Here is a 23,764-nt window from a genome sequence, read left to right as displayed (position 1 = left end):
TCTTTTTGCATTTGTGAAGCCTCCTACTTTAACTGGCACTGAATATGCAACAATCTTCTGTACATTTGGTCCCTTCATTGTGGTTAAATTTGCTTTTTTCTGGCTTTTATACTTTATTTAAAGATGCTACATTAATTACAATGGAGAAATAAAAGTATAGTATGCATTTAAAATGGTGCTTTATTTGTTTTCTTTAATAAGTGTGTTTTTTGAAGTTCGGAACATGATTTACTAAATAAAGCAACTATTCGGCCGAATAGTTGACAAACTATTCGGTATTCGGCATAATGCTAAATATGCTATTCGGTACCGCCCTAGTCTGTACTACACAAGTTGGTAGTGTGATTGAGCAGCCACGCTTATCTCAGGAGGAGTAAATATGAGCTGTAGATCTATACAATTGAAATTTGTAAATACAAGTAGCCAAGTAACGCTTCTAATCAAGGTTTGTTATAGTTGTTTGATAAGCATTCTTTTAAAAAAAATTAAAAAAAATAAAGGCAGAATATTGTACCAATGTCAACTTTGAAATCACTTTTCAGAATCAAACAAGTCAGTGAATAATCTTTGGATATGCTTGATACAGTTCTACATCCGCAGGAGGCTTCAATCACAAGGATAGTATTTGCATTTATATATTACACCATTATACTTTGCAGATTCAGAGTTGCAGAAAGGAAAGGTTAAGGGAAGTACATTTACTCAGCAAATGTGAAGCCAATTAAATCTTCCAATGAAGTCTAGCTAAGCCCTTCCCAGCAGTACCTAAACAAGCTACCACACCACCCATAAGGGACAAACGATATATATTAAAAAAAAAATTAAAAAAATTAAATAATAAAAGTGCCTTTAGGGAGCCAGGACAGCCAAAGTCATTTGGAACACAGTCTATGGATCTGATGCACTTTTTGGATCAAATACAAAGTCTTGCACAAAGTTAGAGCATTTTGGAAAAAAATAAATAAGTCAACCCAAAAAAAATCCCTGGTAGGGTCACAAGCTGTTAAACCTGTGACAAGGGAGTTGGAGTTGGAATAAACTTGCAACAGTAAGCAAATGCAATTCCAAAGTGAGAAAAGCATGGCTAAAGCCAATAAGGCAAGTACCCCAAGCCTAAACAGTACCATCGTTTAGAAGAGTGGTCCAGTTGGATACAGAGGACGCCTGCGGCAGTACTCGGCAGCTACAGGCTCGGTTCAGCAGCACTTAGCAAACAGCACTGATGCGGAACAACGGACTCCCTTTGCTCCTCCAGTCCTGCACTCAGATTATGGGACTCTGGATCTGGAGGGTCCTTGGGAAGCTCCACGGGCTTTTAGCCGGATTAATTGCACAGCAGACGTTGCACTCTACTATTGACACTCGACCCCTGCCATTGGGCTCCCACAGCAAGTCAGGGATGGTGGTCCAGTGGAGTTAGTCGGTGTTAGTTGGCACCACTAACCCAAGGGAAGTAGTAGTTCCGTCCGGAGCTTGTCTGTCGAGGTGAAAAAGGTCAGCACAGCAGCGGGGCTTCACCAGGCAATTCGAAGGTCCAGGAGGTTGCAACAAGCTTCGTTCACCGTTTCTTCGTCAGGTCTTTCTCCCAGTGGTCGACTGACTGTAGTCCCAAAACTCTCGCCTTTTAAGCAGGGTTTTACCAATCATTCACTGGACGTACAGGACTAGTTTCATTCAGGCATTCCTAGAGACAAAGGGCAGGGGAGTTTCGGTCCCTCCCTCCCAGGAGCAGGCTTCAAGGCTGAAGCCCGTCAAAAGCAAGACAAACAAAGGGTGCAAACCGGTAACACAGTAAAGTCAAAAAATACCTCCCAAACAGAAAATTGGGGGGGGGGTTCAGCAGAGGCCATTTTGACTGAGAGTTCAGCCTGCGGTAGAAAAGCACAATGGTAGGAAAAATTAAACCACTGCCATATGCCATTTAATGTAGGAAGGGTAACAAAAATGTTATATGAGAAAGTAGCATAATGGGCTACTAAGTAACCCCCCCCCCCCCCCCAAGCGCTCATAAGATGGTGTGTGCTGGACCTACCAAGAGAAAAGGGAAGTAAAGTCAATTTCACTTTACTATTCTATAGGCTCTCTCAGCGACACTGCACTCAAGGTGCTGCGTTTCTCTATACAAAAAGCAGATGCCTATGGAGTTTGTCACACTACGAAAACAGTGAAAACAAAATCCAAACCAGGTAAAAAACGTGAGAAAAGGGTCCCACTCACTCAGGATTAAAAAGTCCTAAATCCAGCAATAGAGCTGGGGGTCTGTAAGGTGGGAGGAATTTTGCACTAAAATGAAAATTCTCCTCAACACCATTTACCTCAAACCTACTTCTTACTGTGATAAATAATTCTAGCCTCCATCAAACAATTGACGGGCCCGGCGCTCAATGCACTCCCAAGCGTTATCAATGCCTCCATCGCAGAAGGATCATTACCGGACACACTCTAGTACAACCCCTTTTGAAGAAGAAAAAAAAAACCTAGATCCAGACGACCTGGCCAACTACAGGTCCATTATGAACCTGTTTATTGGCAAAAACTTGCCAGCTATGCAACTACTCACCAGAATCGAACTGCACCACCTCCTAAATGACTAGTCAGGGTTCCTCAAAATCAAGACAGCCACCATCCAGTTGGTGAATGATGCTCTACAATCATTGATCAGGGAGACTTCTCTCCCTCCTCACCAACAGGATTAAGGATTCTCTCTGGCCAAGAGGTAGGAGGTAAACCAAGAAAGGACTGTGCCAGACACCAGGAAGTGCAAATGAACTTGTTGCTTTTCAAACCGACTCCAGCTCTCCTGCGGAGTCCGCCAAGACACCATTCTATCACCAATTATTGTTAATGTTTACACAGGGCCTCTAGCCACTCTACTCAAAGATACCAATATAGCCGACCACCAATATGCAGCCGATACTCAGCTAATAGCACGCAGGACGCCATTTGTCTTCGCAATTACCCAGAACTGGATGTTGACTGTCTACCTCAAAACTAAACTCAGTGGTCAAAGTGTACGAAGAGAAGTAGTGAAACCATGTTCCCTGGAGGCCTGCCCCCACACAAGCCCCATCACGCCACACCCCACGTACAATCCAAACACACCGGCTGTGTAAGGGAATGTATAGTGAAGTGCAGGTTTCAGCTTCTTCTTACACAAGACTAAACCATTCCGTAAAGTATAGGAACAGTAAAATGCAAGTTTAAGGCACTGCTCCCGGCCATTTCGACCACGGACTTAACCCATCCAACAGTCCACCATGCTGCAGCGTGTCTTATGGCAGCATGGAAATTTGCCCAAATTACCCCATCCTACACAAACTACATTGGCTTTCACTCCAAGTCAGGACACAAGACTGCATGTATCTACAGAGCAGTCACAGGTAGCATACCAGCATATCTGGTGGCCAAACACATCTTGACACATACCAATGCATAGACCTCACAGTACTGCACTACTGTAAAAGATGCCAGCCCAGTACCAGATACCCACAACTCTGTACAGCCCTCTGCTGCTCTCGAGCCATGTCCACGCTTCAAACAAGAAAATGTAGGAAAGGGATAACAACCCATTGTGTTGGGACTCATGCAGTCTGAAGTGGCAATTTTGTCAAACACCAATCTAGAGTGTGCTTTTCCCCCAACTGGAGAGTGCAGAGACGGACATGGGACAGGGGCTGTGTTGAAGTGAGTGACAATGAAGCCACCACCAACCTCAAGAATGGTCTGGTTCAGTGTCAGTCTGAAATAATTTTTGCAAGAAAACAACGCCGTGTACCGCAAATCAATGGGGCCACTTTGGTTGTAGGATTCATGGGTGGAGGTCTTAAGTGGGTGAGGGGGATTTTAGTCTGGTTTAGGTCCGTTAGGTGGCAATTCCAGCCGACTGCAGCGGGACGAGCCAGACCTAGGACAGCAACCATGAAGAAACACAACGAGGAGTGACCCCGGTAAAGGGCATAGCAGAAAGAAGCAGTGAACACCACAAATTGGGGCCAGCCGTCCCAGCTCAAAGGCAGGGCCCTCTTCAGTATAGGGCTGCTGATGCAGACAATATTTCTGGACCATAGGCTGAAGAACTGCAGAGTCCCATGTTTCCAGATAGTGTGGAGAGGCCTGGTAAGTGAATGGTCATATCCTGGAAAGCCTGGGACACTTCTGTAGTCCACCCACAGCAGGACGGAGAGGGACACAGACTAGTTGATCAGACTAGCCCAGGACCAACCTTGCAGCAGGAGATGAAGACAAGGATGCACAGTATTGCTTGGGCACAGCAGGTTTGCTTTTGCATCAGTCCTCTGATTCTTCCATGCAGTGTTGTCTTCAGATTCTTGCTTTCAGTGGGCAACCTGCCAAATAGCTACAGACCGGTCCTCTTATCAAACATCCCACAATGGTAAGGGTCTGGAACCATTCAACCTAGTATGGGCTGTCCAATAATAGATAGCTACTTAACTAATATCTGCCAACAACAGACATCACATGGCAGAATCTGGTTTGTAATTGGACAATCCCAAGTAGTTTCAACCAGCTAGTCACACAAAAGAACCTACTGAAGTCCTGAACCAGACCCAATGAATTTACACGCCATTTGTAGTTTTGTGGCCAAAAAGGCAGAAAGGCTACCAAAAAGAAAGATGGCTCAAGACCAGGACTACAAAAATGGATGTGTGCACTGTGGTCTATAGTACGCAAAACAGCACTGCTCTGGTAAGTAAGATGGTGCTCAGTAGTGCAGCAGAAGTGGTTTCAAATCCTGTTCAATGCCACCGACCTGTCACAAGCATATCACAAAGGCACAAAAAAAAGGGTTTACAGACGAAAAAGGTAAAAAGGGATACAAGTCCCCTTTTTTACTCCACTTAAGGTAACACTTCCCTTTGACACAAGTAATGGTGACATAAGTGATGGAAAGGGGTATGCGGGGCACAATATCTGAAAGGTGGAGGAATAAAGACTCTTGAAGGAGGGCCAATTATTTGTTAAGGTTTTGCATGCAGGTTGCTGCGATTCTGAAGACAGGCATATCAATGAGGGTGTGGAGACTGCATGTGTGCACCCGAGAATACAAAAAATTGTGTAATCCCCACAGAAAACATCAGGTGTTTAGCAAATTAGTATCAGCCAATCTGCAGCTGCAGTTTTGAATTGCTGCAATAAGCAATTCATTAGTTGCTCAGAGTATGGTGCCAAAGCAATAGAAAAATGCCAAAATCTAAAAACATTACGTAGTTAAGACCAGCAAGAGGGCAAGAATTTGGATTCAGACTTAAACTGAGACCTGTACCTCAGGTTTTGCGCTGGATAGATAAAGCCAATGTGACTGCACTACTTGAGGTGTAAAGTTTTGAGGGGTTTAAAAGCACCACAATACTACATTTCAATATATAAATGCTCATGTTTAGCACCACGATGCCCCTGGGTTGCTGTGCGCTTTAAAAATTCGAATAAATAAATCTTCTAGATCGCACAATGAGGAAAGAGCAAATGCATGTTTTAACAATGTTTACTACGATTGCTACAAAGTCCTGGAATGACAGAGCCCAAAAAGGTTCAAACCACATGCACCTTGCAACATTTTAAAGAAAAATGAATAGGGAGAATTACAGCAGCAATCAGAACACACAATGCAAACTGCTCATGCAACAATTGTTTACGGGGCTCTATAAAGTGAGATGTTGATGCACCCACAGAATGGCCTGGAGGTCACTGCAGGATCGGGTCTGCACAGGCCGGATTACCGCAATAGGTAGCACAGGATAGAGAGGTACCCAGCAAAGATGATTTGAATACTGAAATTAAGGCTTCGAAGCTCATGGTCTGGATCCCCAAATGACCTTGCAGAAGGTGGCAACCCTCTTCTTTGTTCTGGCACGACCAATAACCAAACAGTTTAGAGACACCCTTAGTCTCTGGTAGGGTATGATGCAGAAGTAGTTCAGGGGGAATATGTAGAGCCAGTGGACAAGAGGCTAGGGGAATGAACAGTTTCAGAAGTGTAGATCCATGCAAACAAATGTAAGGGCAGACGGTAGACCCGACATTTAGTTAGACCACAAACAAAATTTCAAGCTGCCAGCCAGCCATAAAAAGTCACTTGCCACCTCAATTCTACACAGAGTAAATCATCTTGCCAATGGCTAGTAGCAGAGGCAAATTGAGCTCCGCTATAGTCTCATTTCATTGCTAGACACATTTTGGCAATCATATTGTTAAGTACAGTGAAGCAATGGATGCTGCAGTGAACACCAAGGGCAAAAGTTGCATAGAGAAAGTAAGGTTTAACAATTTAACATGGAGAGCGAGCAAAAGTGCAGCATCACGGAGGGTCAAATAAGAAAGCAGCGTACTCCACTGAAATGTTGCTGTGAAATACCACGGTACCATGGAAATTAGTCCAAAAATAGGTAAAGAAATGTTTAACAGCATTTGATAGGACTGAAGAAAAAGCTTTCCACTTACAAATCTAAGCATTGCAATATTAAGAAGCCCTACTTAGTGTCATCTGCATCAGGTTTGAGATACTAAGGAGATTCTTCTCGCGGAGAATTGCGAGAAGCCAAAAAATGGCACATACATGTCTTATAACCATTGAAGAGAAGTTACACTGTAGAGGCAACACTGGAACGCTTGTTTTGATGGGCCAGTCAAATTCATTGGCTGTAGATGCGGTAACAAAAATGTTGCAAAACATCTCACCTTCATAACAATTAGTTCCATCTTCAAAATATCATCCTCTGTACATGCCCCATCCGTAACATAGGCAAACTGGTATAACTTTGGTGGGTAGATTTCCTAGAACAAAAAGGAGAGCCAATTGCTTCAGACTGCATACAAGCATATGCAGTAACAAGGTTATTGATGTAAAGTTAAAGAATATACCTCCAGCTTTGCAGCTATAAACAAAGCGGAAATCCCAATCAGCTGCAACCTAGTTTTCACAACGTTTTGTTGGGTAGACATGAACCGATCAAACAAATCTTGGGCCAAGTAAAAGGTGTCCCTGTGAAGCTTGTAGACCTCGCAGACCTGCAAAATAAGGCTATTTTAGTAATAGGCAGCCTCAATGGCCAATGTACCTCAATATCACAGCAAGTTCAAACTCCCCAAAAAGCTGTATCGTCTCACCTCCCACTACATACAGCACTTCCACATTGCAGAGCACTCTTGCTTTCTACCTAGATTTGCACTAGATAAAAAAAAACCACCTACATATTCACTATTTATCCATTTTAGTTGTACTAGTGCATACTGGTCATAACTCCACTGACTATCACCAACACAGATGACAATGCTTTGTCTTGTAAAAGCCATAACAGTACAACCCCAATATACCAATTTCAGTTCCATGGATAGCCAAACAGTTCTCCAGAGACAAGACATCCCAGTCTACTACCAGAGCACATCAAGCTAGACCATTCCTGAAAGCACTTTCTATCATACCATGCTTTTATCTGTACATTTGTAAAGGGTGCTGAAGCTTAAGAAGTGGGTTACATGATTTTTCATTAGGAAACCGCCACCACACAAGAACCACTGGACAATCCCAAAAACAAGCCATCCGAGCTTAGAAAAAGCAGTGGCAAGTAAGCAATACACTTTCTCCATTTAAGCCAGAAATAAGAGAACAAGTTAGGCAAGTTGCATGGATTTGGTGCACTCTGGTGGGACAATGTCTCAAAGAGCAGCTTCTTGAGTTCCAGTGCAGTGTCCCACAGAAGACCATTGATGAAGAGGTGGTTACCGAGGGATGAATGAAATGGGGTTGGTGTTAGGCAGAATCACATGCATTACCCTTGGGGAACACTACATGCAATTAAGACTACAAGTGGCAGTGCAATTTCACCTTTGGTAAAACCTGTACTACAAGCCTGTACTACAGTTATGTGGTAGCCATGGCTGAGCAGCCAGACTTACCTCAAGAGTTGAGCGAGCAGTAGAACAAGTTACACATAGGACCAACAAATACAGTGATTCAAACAAACACTTACTCAAGGTTTCTTGGTAAAGGAATATACATTTAAGTTTGAAAACACTAGCAAGAGCAGCTCAGCACCATGTACCAACATACAACCAATAAGTTACTGAACAAGTTCAGTTCCCCTGAAGTGGGAGCAAAATGGCACTTCGGACACTTTACTTCGAAGTCGGGAAAGTTTCACAAACTTTCACCGTGGCCGAAAAGATTTCCAGACCGCGGTTGCACAGTACCTTTAAAGTGAAGAGCTGTAGCTGAGGCAGTTGTTCCTGAGCTTCAGTCGGGGGACAAGGATGACGTTGGGAGGTTCCTGCACTGCCAAGGGATGAGGCCACAAGCTTGGCTAAACGTTGGTTTATTGTGCTAGTGCCTTAAGTCCACAAGCTGGTTTCCTTCCCCCTGGCTATCCGGCTTTCAACAGCACTCTGAAGAAAATGCAACCAGGATGGGGACGGTGTCAAGGTGGCTTGCGAGTTGGTTGTTCCCACCAAACTCAAGGGAAGAAGTTAACCTTGAAGGGCTTCTCTGTCGATTGAGTTTCAGGCAATTCGGACCTACAGCAGGGCTTCACCGGTCATCCACTGCAGCAGTCCTCTTCCTTCAGCTTGTCCCCGGAGTCCCAGAGACCTGCTTTTAAACAGTCCCGCCCAACTCCCCCTCCCCCATTAATTCCAGCCTGGTTGTCACTACACACAGCAGGGTGGCTGTCCTTGCCGGACAGCCAGCTGGCATATCACGCCAGAGTGCATTCAGGTCTCCTCAGAGACTAAGCACTGGGAGTTTCAGACACCTCCCTCACATCCTGTCCACCCCAGACACTCAGGCGCCAGAGGGCGGCTTCAGCACTGAAGCCCACCAAAGTGCAACGAACAAAGGAACCAAACCCGGTTTGGCACGAAGAGACAAACACAAGAAGGACCTTTCCTAAAAGAAGTGGCAGAAAAAAGTAGTCTGGGTCTTGGGCGCCATAATGAAAAACATGACAGACCCGATTTTTAGCTACCGCTGTTAGCGGTCAGGAAAAATCATGGTAGTTTGTTCTAAACCACTGCCACCAGGCATTTAAAGTAGGAACGGGTAACATTTGACTGTTACAGGAGTGTTGACTCAGGGGATGCTAGGCAACCCCTCCAACACTGTATAGGAAAATAGTGTGTGGCGGGTCTGTACATTTAAAGTGACTAGTAAAGTCAATTTAACTTTACATGCTCTGGGAGACAGTAGTCAGTTCCAGAGAAGGTATTTACATCCATGTGCCACTGCACTATGGTGCTGTGCGACATAGGAAAAGATGATGCCTATGAGTGGTCTTAAAACTCCTTAACCAGAGAACACAAAAGTAAAACGCACATCAAAATACTTGGAAGAGTGGGAAAAAAAGGTTCACTCTTCCCAGGTAAATCTAGAAATCCAGCAAAGTTGCTGGGGGTCTCAAAAAGGTAAGGGAAATTAGCACATTCTTGAGAATTCCCCCTAACAGTTGGGGGCAGAAGCATCAGTGAGCCAGAAGCACAAAACTGCTGCGGTGACAGACAGTTCCAAGAGGCAGTTGCTGTACATGTTCAGCGACCACAACAGGAGGGACCCACCCCCAATACCATTGGTAAGGACAACGATTCGGCAATTCCATGCCATCCTCAGCACAAGATTAAACTTTTGGAGAGGGGGCGGTCAGCTTGGAGAGACCAAGGAAGAACACATTGAGAACTTGCTTACTTGCTGGTGGGCAGGTTGCAGAAAAGTGAACTTGGCACTAGCCTCATGTCCTGGAATAAAGGTTCTCTGGTTAGTTTGGCACAGAGCCAGAGTCAGTGAAGGTGCACAAGGCTCTGGGTACAGAGATTCAGTCATCTCCAGGGAGACAGGCGCTTCAACCAGGAGCTGCAATCCTGGGAAAATTTAGCCACAGATGGTTCCTCCTAGAAGGGAAAAGCGTTGCCATTGGATTCTTTGGAGAAGCCAAGGATGCTGGTGCAGAGAAGAACTCCTCCCTAGAGCACCAGTCATTCTAGTAACACTGATAGAGCCCCCAGCAGTAGACATGCTGTGTGGGTATGGGGGTGTTTTATACCCCATCTCCCTCCCCCCCCATTAACTCCTTCCCCGGCCTCGGGAGAAGGCAAGTGAGCACAGCATTCAATCACACCCAAGAATCACGCAAACCAATTGAGTGGTGAGCAAATAAGACCTTTCATACATATTTGCATGACAAATTATCTGTAAACCCATCGCAAATTTTGTGGCCTTAATGACCCAATTTAGCTTCTATACAGAAATATCCAGGCTGCAGCAAGTAAAGACTAGGTACAACACCCTCTTTCCTTGCAAACTACATACCGAGGAGGTAAAGTTGAATACTCTCCCCAAACACTGTAAATGCAGTCAGAACTAGCATTGAATCAAATCCAAAACAAGGACCCAATGATTATAAAATAAGTCACAAAAGAAAACATGGCCATCAATGCTGGAAGAACTGCCCAATCCATTTAGCATCAGCGGTACCACTACCCGTTGCCATTGAAAAATAGGATTTGAAAAATAGTATCGGAACCCATAGTGCCAAATCCACCAGCCATTTAAGCAAGCAGCAAGTGCAGCAGCAGACTTGCAAAGAGGCAGATCCTATTCCTTTGCCACAATATATATAGCCAGGTAGACCGTAAAGGACTGAATGGGGTAAGTTAACATTCTTATAATTCACTGTTACAAGTATGGGTGTGGGGCTGAAAAGGCAGTCTTAGAGGAGCCGAGACAAACCACTGCATGCTCAAAGGGACTTCAGAAACCCATCCCTAGCCCCCGAACAAGAGTTCAAACCAATTTTCTCCTATAGGGTATAGGCAAGAAGGCTTCTAGAATCCTTAAGCAGCAACAAGTGACACAGGTGTAGAGGAGAGCAGCCACCAGTCTCAGAGACCCAACAAAAGATTCTTACCACCAGGTTCCAACATCAACAGCAAAGGGTGGCGATCAAAGTATTTTTACACTCCTTTGGATATAATGGCAAACAACAGGGTCAACAAAACCAAAGACCAACTCTGGTTAAGCATGGGGAGGTAGGATTTAACTTGTACTGGTTGGGGCACTTGGGATACAGTGGTCATGAGTGCAGGGATGGCTTTATTTCAGAGCTACATCTGCGGTTAGGGCCCAGGTCATGACCACACAGTTCAATACACCAGGCATTGAATTGAAGTTTCTTCAGATTACAGACTTCCGCTTCAGAACCACGATGACAATCCATCAGCTGGAAGTAGTAGTCTTATGAGGCAGCAAAGAGGATAAGACTGGCAAGATATATAGTTGATAGAGAGCTGAGCCACCATGTTGGTCGCTCCCCAACCGCTCACTGGAAGCTGCAAGATGGCCAGGCACAGCCGAGAGTAGATTCCACAGAATTCAGACCAGCTACAGGTCCACCCTCTTTTTACAAGCTTCCCAAAGACTTACCCATCATGATGCAGGACTGAACTGTATCCCCCCCACCCCCCAGCTAAATCAGTTAAAGGGAGGTAGTGCGCAACAAGCCTCAGCACCCCATTATGTGAGCAATGCAAGGCTACAGGTGACTCCTCCCCCCACCCCAAACACCAGGATTCATGCACGATTCAAAAGCAGAGAGGTCACCTAATGCTGCAGGAAGGCATACAAAAAGTCTATGGCTGAAATCAATGACACTGACAAGAGACAGCCCTGATGGCAAGCCACCACAAATCTGCTTCACTGCACTGCAAATGATCAGGTCATGCATGCTCTGGTCATTCACTTTTAATGTTGTACACAAAAGCCAACCAACACCACTTTAAATCTGCATTTTTTACACATTTCTTGGCAGACTACAATTTCATTATTTCACTAGGCATGTTTGAGAGGTCCAAGCCCAATACTGCGGGTGGGACCAAAAGCTCACCTCCATTAACCAGTCCACAAGAATGGACCTCATTTTTGGCTGCAGCTGAGGGTGCCTCTGCATGAAGTGCTTATCCCGCACATAGCTGTGTTCTTTATGCACCATATTTTTCCACACCACATCTTTGCTTCCCCATCTGTAGAAAGATATTAACAGAAGGAGATTTAGAAGTGTAAATCTAGCCATGACACCAGTACCAAACAATACTTCAAACCCCAATGTGATCAAATCCACACGCTGCCACCACAAACTACTCCATAACCCTCCGGCAAATCTGGTTTTCAGTTTTTAATTAGCACCACCTAGCCAGATCATGGTGTAGCCGAGCGCAGGTTCTCTTGTACCAGCATTCCAAGGAACTTGTCAGTCCAACTGCAGTCTCCACTCTCCCTTCCCAGGCCCTCTGCAAGGCCTTGGCCTCCCACTTCATAACCAAATCCCAGGACATCCTGTCCTCCCTCTCCTCTTCACTCCCCCCTCCCTTGTCCCTCCCTTTCCCCACCCTCCTGCTCACCCATTGTACCCAATGATACTCATTGCTCTATGAAGTACCCTGCAAACAAGTGCTTCCCTGCTCCTCCAGAAGGATAAAGGACAATATTGCCACCAGCACTCCCCCTTTGGTGCTTCTGCAATGACTCTTGCCACTAGCTCCTTCTCACAACCCCCCCCCCACTCTCCTCCACCACCTCCCCTGCCGAGTAGCCTCTCAAAAGAGCTGTCTGCGGACCCTTTCAGCTGAGCTAACTAACCCCTTATTTACAACACACCCTTCTTGGGCAAACTATTGAAGAAGTTGGCCATCTCCCAACTTGGCCACCACACTGAAGCAGTTGGCTGCCTCCATGACAACCAGAGGCACGGAAACTGCTCTCCTGAACACATGCGCCGACTTGCTCTCCAATCTCGACTACTGCTCTCCCTCGGTTCCCATCCTCCTGATCGGTCCTCTGCCTTCAACACCGGCAATCGTGTAACCCTCATAGTCGCCCCCGGGACAGCCTGGGCATCACAGATCATGCACTGGCTTGGTAGACCTTGTTCCTTTCAATAGGCCCAACAAGGTTCAAATGGGCCCTTACCCCTACCTCACTTTACCTGCAGCTTTCCACTAGGATTTAACAAGCCATGACTTTTCAACTATTACCTTTCCCCTCTTGCTCACTTGGATATCTACCGTCCACCCTCATTTCAGTGTTATGTCGATCGACACCTTTCCTTCAAGCTTCCCCTCTCATTCCAGATTGTCTGACTGATTTAGGCATGGTACGCTGCCAATTAGCTGTCCTACTGCCAGCAAGACAGATACTTTTCATTGGAACTCCTGCACCTTCCTTCCCTCCCAATCTCTGGCTGCCCTCCTTGGGCCCCCTCCCCGTTAGGGAGATTTCTCACCCAAGTGCTAAATTCCCTCTACCTTAGAGCCTTCCAGCTATTTTACTTTATTTTGGCACTTTGAACGTTTCATTTTCAATGCGTTTTACTTTTGTTCTTCGGATATGGAGTTACACCATAGGCATCATCTTTTTCTGTGTGTCACACAGCACCCTCAGTGCAGTGGCACAGGGGGGGCGGGGGGGGCTGTCTTTCAGACCTCAAGGTTTAAATACCTTCTCTTGGACTGACTACCGTCTCCCAGAGCATGTAAAGTTAAATTGACTTACTATTTGTTTTAAATTTACAGACCCAGCACACCCAACCATCTTCCTAGCTTCCCGAGTCTAAACACTCATGTAACAGTCAAATGTTACCCTTTCCCACTTGAAATGGCTGGTGGCAGTGGTTTAAAACAAACTACCATGATTTTTCCCCCCGACCTCGAACACCGTTAGTTAAATATTGGGTCAGCCACGTTTTCCAATATGGCGCCAAAGACCCACCTGTAAAAACAAACTCGGTCAACTTTTTTGACCATTTATTTTTGGAAAGGCCTCAGTGTTTGTCTCTACGTGCCAAACCAGGTTTGGTCCCTTTGTTCGTTGGCCTTCGGCGGGTGTCAGTGCTGAAGCCGCCCTCTGGCGCCCGAGGGTCTGGGGTGGACAGGATGTGAGGGCAGTGCCCAAAACTCCCTGTGCTTAGTCTCCTAGGAGACCTGAATGCACTATGGCGTGATTGGCCGGCTGGCAGTCCGGCAAGGACAGCCACCCTGCTGTGTGACAACCAGGTTGGAATGAATGGGGGAAAACTTTGAAAGCAGAGTCTAACACTGGAACGAAAGAACCGAAGACGAGCTGAAGGAAGACAACTGCTGTAACTCCTGGTCCACCAGTGAAGCCCTGCTGCAGGTCCGAATTGCCTGAAACTCCATCCACAGAGAAACCCTTCAAGGTTAACTTCTTCCCTGGAGTTTGGTGGGAACAACCAACTCGTAAGCCACCTGGACACTGTCCCCAACCTGGTCGAATTTTCAGAGTACTGTTGAAAATCAGATAGCCAGTGGGAAAGATACCAGTTTGTGAACTTTAAGGCACTCGCACCTTAAACTGACGTTTTTGCCAAGCTTGTGGCCTCTTCCCTTGGCATTGCAGGAAGCTCCCAACGTCCTTGTCCACACGACTGAAGCTCAGGAACAGAGATCTGCAGGACAAACTGCCTCAGCTACAGCATTTCTTCACTTACAAGGTACTGTGCAAGTGCGGTGCAGAACTCTGGTTGGCCGCAGTATTAGTTTGTGAAACTTAGGCTTGTCTTTCCCTAAACTAACTTTTTCTTCTGGCCAAATTCTTCTAAGATCCGTGGCAAAGACTTAACGTTTACTACCAGAACTGTGCTTTCCTGAACCATTGACTTTGGCCCAGGCCTATTGCATTGAATTGCTGGTTGTAGTGAACCGAAACCCTTTTCCTCTGCCTATGAAAGTATTTGTACTGTTGATTCTAACAGTGTCTTTTTAAAGTAACTGAAGTGCCATTTTGCTCCCACTTCAGGGGAGCTGAACTTGTTCAGAAACTGATTGGTTGTGCATTGTAGTATGTTGGGATATTGAGCGGCTCTTACTAGTGGAATATTTTCCAAATGACTAAAATATATTTTATTAAGAAACCTTAAGTGTTTGTTTGAATCACTGTATTTGCTTGTCCTTTGTGTAACCTGTTCTACTGCTCACTTTACTCTTGAGATAAGTCTGGTTGCTCAGCCACTGCTACCACATTACTGTAGTACAGGCTTGTACCAAAGGTGACATTGTACTTACACTTGTAGCCTTAATTGTGTGTAGTGGTCCCAAAGGGTACTGCATATGATTCTGCCCAACACTCCCCTAACCCTCTCGTGAGGCAAAAAACCTGTGAGTCGCAACAGGCCCACTTTCAGCTCTACCTCCTCAAAGGCATTCTCTTTCCTCCCTCAATCCTCTCCAACTAATCCAGAAGAGGAATGCAATTATCCTTGGCCTCACGCACAGGGGCAGCATCTCTCCAGCCCTAAAATCTCTCCACTGGCTGCAAGGATCAAATTCCAGACACTCTGCATCACCCACAAGGCTTTCTGGGGCCTGGGACCACACTACATTCAATGTTCCCTCCCTAATAACCTCCATGTTAGAGTCCTTCGCTCCTCTTGCTCCAACTCTCTGCAGGTCAAGCACAGTGGGGGGTAGATACCGTTCCTCGGCAGGAGCCACCATCTGGAACAGCCCCCTGCCCCTCAGACTTGAGCCAGATCTAAGTTCCAGAAACTCCTCAAGAGGTTGCTTTTCTCCTTCGCTCGCCCCTCCACATCTTATGTCCCCCTGCTGCACTGACTGACTTTCTGGTCCCTTATGAGTCCAACAGGGGCCAGGTATCCTCCCATCAGTCTTCTGCGGCACCCCACTACAAGCGCTTGCCTTCGGGCACCTCTCCCCGACTAGCCTACACCAAGCCTGATCGAACCCCGTCCCTTGCATTTACCCGTACAACTGCATCCCTGCGCACTGGCCCTCCATGGGCTCCCCTAGCACTTAACTTCTACAATGCACTTATTTTACAGCAAGTCTGCGATCCGAATGTCACGTGGCCTACTAGGACCGTTAGTCGTTTTACCCTCCCCGCCCACCCTTTCGGCGACTAGAATCACTTTCTGCTATATAGGCGGCATATTGTCGCTGCAGAAATGACCTAAAAATGTGAGGGGACGTTGAGGTGCTGGCTATCTAAAATCCCTTGTTGATCGAGATGTGTGTGTCAAACTAGACCTAACATTTAGGAACTAGGTTAAAAGCAGTTTTCTTACCAAGGAATTTTAGATAGCCAGCACAACACCACTGCTCCCAGAAATGTGTAGTTAGTCTTTCAAGAGTAATTTATCTTTGCGGTTATTAAGTAAACATGGGAAAGTTGGAGGGTTGAATGTTACCATGGATGCTGGTGCAAATACGAAGCACTTCTCGGTCAAGAGCAAGGAGCGGTGATGCAGATTTGGTACAGCTGGCGTTTGGGGTTGATGCGTTTAAGCAATCGTTTAAAGATATCCCAAAGCACTGCATTACCACACACCTGCTTATAATAGCTGGTCTAAAGTTCTAGAAGTGGCAATAAACAGGCTGTTGGTGGGTTGGGCGGTGTGTCAAGTTACAGGATCTGAATGCCTGGATTTGAGTATGCACCATGTCTGTTGTATGTGAGGGACTAACGGCATCACTTATTTTGGGGTGAGGTTTGCACACTTCGAATGCGTTGAGAAATAAAGGGCAAAGAGTAAAAACGCACTGGTAAAGGAATCTTACTGTAGGATTGGCAGAGGAGAGGCTCTCACTGGAGTGAACCTATGAGCTGCAAAAGGTGATAATCCAAGTCGGCATTCTCTGTCTTCTTTCTCAGGGGTAGGAATAAGTCTGTGGGGACTTCTGCAGATGCTTTGATCCCAGGATCCCTATTCAAAAGTAAATAACACATTCAAATCTGTATTTTTTAAAAAAATGTTATTAACACTCGATATGACCAGAGGGCACAAAAAGTCCAGAACAGGGAGCTTGCACAATGTCATGAGATGAAGATTCTCTGGTCCGTTTGGCACAGTCTTCAGCATCCTGGCAGAGCAATACAGCACTTCTGGATATGGCAGTCAAAAGCTTCAGGGAGACTGGGCCTTCACACGGGAGCAGCAATCCAGTGGTCTGTACCACTTCAGGGGAAAGGAGTACCACAGGTGGTTCTGGAGCTTTACGGGTGGATTCTTTTATCCCCACTCACGAGGCAGCCAGTAAACACTGCACCCCATCGCACACAAAGACAATAACTGAGACAAATTGAGCTTTGGTGAAGGGTCCAAGGCCATCCCATGCAGCCTGGAAGGGTCTCGCAAAGGAATAAATCCATACTATCACAAGCAGGCATCTGCAGAACTGGTCTCAGGATTACAGTTCCCAGTTCAGGATGGAGGCATCCTGTAGCCCAAGTTGTTGACTTCAACCACACGCCCAGTGAACACTGGAGTACCACAAGGTGCCTACCCCTCACCTCTTCAAACTTTTCATGACCTCTGCCAGGTAACATCCGCTCTCACAACCCCACCCGCTACAACTACGCAAACGACAATCATCCTGAGAACTCCCTAATCAAGCTCCCATCCTCGCCCTGACCTAGGAGCAAGTCTCTCAGATATTGACGTATGGATGACCGACCAGTAACCATCTGCTTTGGAACCCAGGTAAAATAGATCATGGTGTGCAGCAATACAGCCCTATTCCGTCAACCATCCCCATAGCCACCCTCTGTAGGCATCCTCCTACTTTAGACCCCTGTCAAAAACCTTGGGTCAACAATGGACCTAACCCTGTCTCACCACATCAATAAAGTATCCAAATCCTGTCAATACCGCTTTAAGCAGCTCGGTTTGTGTTGAGGTAGGGGGCTGGCACATTGACACCTGCTGCGGTGGAGGGGATTCAAGCGGACACTGCCCACTTTTGTGGGCAAGACCCTCAAGTCTCCAATATGATGGTGTGCATTTTATTTTTCGTGACTATGACAGTTAAAAGTGGGAAACCGGTCGAGTCACCCTGTTCCCTACTCAGAAATGATTAAATTTGCACAATCATTCTCTGGTGATTTTTAGGGATGTTTTTTTGTTATTTGTCTGCTTGAAACGAACAATGAACACAGTACTTGTCAATTCATTGAGCTTTTTGGAGTATTGCACATCCAATAACTGCAAAACAGAAGACTGCTACCCTCCCTGTCAGGATTGGAACAGCCGCCTACTGAACCCTGTAGAAAGCACTGCCTTCCCACATTCCACTGTAATGATCAGTCTGTTTCAACGCTAGAAACTGCTGGCTCAGCAAAAATGACCTAGCGGCTCCCTTGCCACCTCCAGCCTTCCTACAAACTTAATGCCCATAACTCCAAACTCGAGGCATAACACTTACGGCTCATACGCCATGACTGGGCTCACGCAGTGTCTTCGACCAGACATGCGCCAAGACCAGGGGAGGTCTATAGCCATCTGTCCGGAAACATAATACCCCATCTGAAAACCTGAGTCCTAACAGCAGCTATGTTCTTCACCTGGACTGAGCTAGATCATCTTCCAATCTTAATTATCTGTGAATCAATGTGCCAAACTACAATCCCAGAGCCTAATAGCCTTTATGTTGAAACGTTACGACTGGGCCAGATCATGCCATCCACCAGGTATGCAAGGTGGCCTCAGATCAATTCAGGTTACTGTGATCTGCCAAGGAATTAATGCAATATACCCCTTCACCCGGGGCGCATATCAACTATGATGAGCTAGACTTGCTGTAGTCCCCTGCAGATATGCACTGCGCCATCCGATCCGAGGAGCACTCTCGGAATGGACAACAATGCGATACAATTCCACAATTTTACACCATATGATAGGAATACCCAGCCACAAATTACCCGCGACCTGGAAAATTGGCCTGCTGGCACTTCCAACTGGGCTTCAGAAACTGACTGCCACCTCAAGGGGGGTGGGGGAGTGTGAAAGACTCTCTGAAGCAGGCAAGGAATCTGGTGTGGCAAGCCAACACTAAACTCTCCCTTACCCCCACATAGAACAATGCGAGTCAGACACACCAATAACATCACAGCCTGATCTGCCCCATGACCCTCAGGCTCACCAAGCACCAGTCCTCTTACCTAAGATGTTCGCCAATGTCCGATAGAACAGAATTTAAGAAATTTCACTCTGAGAAGAGGTCAACCCATAAGCAATCTGCTGACCCACAAGAGTCAGGGAAGCCCATAGTAGCTGTTGCTGGTCCACTAAAGTATTCCCACACCTGATCATCAGAACTGGATGTAACTGCACAACAAGAAGGTATCCTCCAATAAACAATGTCAGACTCAAGGAGAAACAGGGACGACCATTTACCTGCAATTTGTTTAACCCATTAAAGATGAGTAGGGCAACTCATCTCATACGACACCACCAAGCAGGGAAAGACAACCTCAAGCCCGGTATTCAGAAACTGCACTAGACAGGAGAATCTATAACAAGAAGAACCAATTCATTATGACACACTCAAGACATAGGTATGACAGTAGACCTGAAATTATTGTAACCCAAGTCTACGAAAAGGGCAACTCCACTCATGACAATGAAAAACAGGGAAAACCACCACAGGCATGGTAATTCAGAACAATCTGTGCACTAGACCGAATTTCTCTCTGGGAACCAACGCCCCAAACCTCTAGGTTAGATACGGTCAGCTAGGCAAGCACTAGAAGAAAATCAGGAACAAGGGCCTGCAAAAAATCCACACATACCAATTTACTCCACACATACCAATTTACTCACGCTCTCCTCTACACCAATTGCAGCTACACCCCTCGATCAAGTCAGCCTAGCTGCACACATACCTACTCACCTCAACAACTTTTAGAATGTGGCATTTATAACACGCCTACACACAAGTGTTTCTACTCTGCGAAAGAAAATAAGCATAGCCGCACAAACATACACAAGAACCACCACCTCCAGAATGCAGACCCAGTGTAAAAAGCGTTGCTGCACACATTCTCACACAACCACTGCACCACGCTTAGCATTAGAATGCAGATACATGCTGCACTGGCTCACTCATACTGAGTGCACCCAAGCACTATATACTAACTTACGGTCCCCGAGGGCTTTCAGCCCCCAGCACTTTGAGATCATATGAAGCATTTAAGGCGCTATACAAATGCACAATAACAAAGAAGGATAGCCATGGGATAGTCGGGTGGCCCTTCAAGTTTGGGGCAAATAAATGCTTTGGTGACTGAAGGAGGAGGTCAAAAAAAGAGCCAGTCAGATCAATATGTGGAACTATTTTAGCATAAATGCCACAACCAATATACATGACTTAACATGGTACGCTCCATGGGCAACTCTTGCCTATGAGCCACAAAGACTCAAACCAAAGTACGACGTGTGGTATATATTTTTTTCTTTTTTAAATTAAGGGGTCTACTCCGCACCAATGAATTAACCTTTCAACCCCAAGTGGTGCCCAGGACCATTAAACAAGATCTTCGCTACTGGTGGATATGTAAAATTTTTCTGGACTCATTCGGTCATCACCACACTTATGCGCTTCAATTTTATACGTATGCTGGGGCCCATTTCCAGCATGAGGTAGTAAACAAAATATCCGTATTTGGTGTATGTATTGGTTCCAGTTTTACAGTTTCTGAATGGCTTCAAGCTGGGTAAAGGGTGGTCTACCAGAATTCTGGCCCTTTAAAAGAAAAATGTGCACCAGAAGGGCCCAATTGCAAGGTACTTGAATGATTCAGGTTTTTAATGCAAGATGAATATGTGCCAAAAAGCGCGATAGGTGAAAACGTAATCTTACTAAAACGCCTGTATCGCATTTGATTACATTATTTCAACACATCAACTGGAGTATTAGCTAGCTTGTAGATCCAATTGGCCCACCGATATGAATGTCATTTAGATCTACGTCAACGTTTGGGAGATCTTCCTTACACCCTGTGGTCAGGAGTATCTCCCTGATTCGGGTACTGCTAGCGAATCCTCAAGCTCACCAAATGGCAGTTGTGACAGCAGCCCAGACCCCAAAACTCGGAGGTGGAGCGGTTCATTGCTAATAATACACTGGTTAGTACCACGTAAGAGAAAGTCAACATACTTTTATTAAAAAATAATGTTTGTAGAAAAAGACAATACACAGATATTTGAATTTATTAAGCACCTTCTCCAAGGCGCTGTACAAAAAAGCAGAAAGGGGTACTAAACAATGAACTAATGACTCAATTAACAATCAGCGTGAGGAACAGTAATTAAGAGGACCTAGAAGCAAGGAGATGAGTCATGGTGAAATATGTCAAGGGGGGGGGGGCCCGGATGCCTGGTGGAAGAGCCCTCTAGTATTTTGTGGCAATAAGAGAAAGGTGAAGGGGCAAAAGGAGAGGTAATGAGTATAGGGTGGAGAGAACACGGAGAGTAGAGAGAAAAGAGAATATAGGGGAACCAGGCAGGCCATGATAGGACTTAAAAACAATGCGTAATAGAACGAGTAGGAAGAGAAAAAGACTAATTGGTGAATTGAAAACAGAGCGTAGGTGCGAGGAAGGAAGGCCGCAGAGCACAAGTCGTCATAAGTTTTTCAGTATATCACAGGTTTACGGGCAATCTGGTCAGCTATAGGAAAGACAAAGTCCAATAATAACAGCGAAGTGGGGGCACTTTTTGGCAAGTAACTCATACATTTCCAGCGTGGACAAAGATGCTGAGTCGTCATAACCCCAAAGCTTTGACCCATAAAGGGCTGCTGGCAGAGCTTGCTTTTCATACAAATCAAAGGCCGGCGAGATTGCCCCACTACCACATGAAAAAAAAATATGGATCTCAGCCTTGAGGAGTTGTTGCACAAAACAGGTGGCTGGACAGGGGTTGTGCCCAGATGAGCAAAAACAGCAAACCACCTGCAGTCATTGCTTGTTGGTGATGCAGGGTTCCCGTGCCATCTGGAACATAATTCAGCTTCTGCGTGCAGGGTATGCTTAGAGAGAAAAGGAAGACTAATATGTTTTAGAAGTCACCCCAGAGAGGAGCATGCAACAGAAGAAAGACAGTGGGAAGGTCAGTTCAGCAGTGCGCTCATGAAATCTAGGCAGCACGAGCCCAGGAGCTTCCCAGTTGTGTAGAAGAAAGCAGAGTAAATATGTCCTGGGATGAATAATCTGTGGCTGGTTCAGTAAACAGTCCTCGAGTCCTGGCAGCAAAGGGGCACATGCTTTTGGACCTGGCAAAATAATGACCTTCAGGAGACATTTGAGCATGAGCTCCGATCCAATTCCCACCAGAGAAAGAAGCGCAGCTGTGGGTTCCTTTTTCTGAAGTAGTGCCTCGGAATTTGACTATTTGCAGTGCCAAAAGAACCTGGTGTAGAGCTTCAGTCAACCGACAAGCAACAGGGCTCAAAGAGTTCCGGCTTTTGACAAGGTGTGGAAAAGGGATTCCCCCAGCCATTGGGAGGCTTTGAATCAACAGCACCAAACCACACAAGCACTCAAGAAGCAAGGGGTGGCTGCTAACCAGCCATGCACAAAGGAAGGGATCTCTGTCCCAAACAGGAATCTGCATATGCCAGTGAACTGATTTGAGCCGGACTACAATCCCCAAACCTGGGGTACATCCACTGGTCAAAGTCCATCTCATCGTCCATAAACCAAGAGGGGCATGGACTACTATATGGTATTCAGATAGCGCCTATACACAGGTCGGGCGGGAATAGTCGCTCAGAGCCCTTGAAATAGAGGTTTGTACAGGCAGAGTAAGTACGTCAAAAAACACATGCAACAGCAAATAGGTCCGATGGCGATCATGTAGTTTTAACAGTGCAATTAAGGGGTGAAGACAAGGGAGACAGACTATCTTCAGGCATGGTGCATAAGGATCGAGCAAGTACACAGAGGGTCACAGGGAGGGGGAGAGTTACGTGCACCGAGTCGGTTGAGTGCAGAGAGCCACTCGGGTTAATTTCTCAAGTGCATTGAGTGGGTGGGGTGCGAGTCCTGAGGCAAGTGCGAGAGAGGACTGGCAGAGGCACCAAGGAATAGTGAGACTGACGTACACCCGCCAGCCAGTCAGCATGCTGCAGGGAAGAGGAGGGAGAAACACAGAACTGGGTTAGCAGGGTAGAGGGAGAGGACCTTGAGGAGTTTCCCGGAAGTTGGGGATCCAGCTCAAGATGGGGGTCAGCAGGGAGGCTATTCCAGAGGGAGGCACCTGCTGAGGAGATCTCACTCCAAATATCTGCTTGGAGAACCGGCTCACTTGCAGAAGGTTGGAGGTAGATGAGCAGAGGGCTTGTGAGGGACAGTATTTGGGTAAGCTTCGTTGCAGACAGGTAGGTCTCAGGCCCCAGAAAGCCTTGTGAACAATGCAAAGCACCTTGAATTTGATCCTTGCAGCCACGGGGAGCCAGTGAAGGGATTTCAGCGCTGGAGAGATGCAGTCCCTGGGCTTGAGGCCAAGGACAAATCTTGCAGTTCTTTTCTCGATGAGTTGCAGAGGGCGCAGGGCAGAAGGGAGGTTGAGGAAGAGGCTGTTAATCCAGCTTGGAGAGAACCAGGGCTCTGGAGCCAGTGAATCCTCGGGGGAAAGTGAGAAAATGTAGCGGAGGTAAAGCTGATGGTTAGACTTTTTAGAGAGGTCTGAAATGTGAAAAGGAGAGTGTGGAGTCAAAGATGACCCAAAGGTTTCTTGCTTTGCAGGTGGGTGTGGACGCAGGGTCAATGCGGGATGGCCAAAGCAAAAGTTGTAAAGCGGGAGCAGGGCTCCCAATGCAAACAATCTCAGTCTTAGTGGCATTGAGGCAGAGGTAGTTTGCAGAACACCAAGACTGAATAGCTGACAGTCAGATATGAGCGAGGAGGCTGCGGCTGACAGTAGTCGGAAAGATAGTTCTGTGTCTGCGTAGC

General features: G+C 46.2%; 1 protein-coding gene across 1 annotated transcript in view; it reads right to left on the bottom strand.

Moving 5' to 3' along the window:
* Window positions 1-23,764, bottom strand: part of CCNE1 (cyclin E1) — a 32,553-nt gene that overhangs the window by 5,541 nt on the left and 3,248 nt on the right. The window contains exons 5-8 of the mRNA XM_069607078.1: window positions 16,591-16,736; window positions 11,886-12,021; window positions 6,880-7,026; window positions 6,697-6,792 (exon numbers count right to left, since the gene is read on the bottom strand). Of these exons, the coding sequence (XP_069463179.1) occupies window positions 6,697-6,792; window positions 6,880-7,026; window positions 11,886-12,021; window positions 16,591-16,736 (525 nt within the window). The remainder of the gene's footprint in view (window positions 1-6,696; window positions 6,793-6,879; window positions 7,027-11,885; window positions 12,022-16,590; window positions 16,737-23,764) is intronic.

Source organism: Ambystoma mexicanum, chromosome 1p, assembly GCF_040938575.1.
Source record: "Ambystoma mexicanum isolate Mex_15411 chromosome 1p, UKY_AmexF1_1, whole genome shotgun sequence".
Taxonomy (NCBI): domain Eukaryota; kingdom Metazoa; phylum Chordata; class Amphibia; order Caudata; family Ambystomatidae; genus Ambystoma; species Ambystoma mexicanum.
The sequence above is the reverse complement of the archived record's forward strand: the minus strand, read 5'-3'. Positions and strand labels throughout refer to the sequence as shown.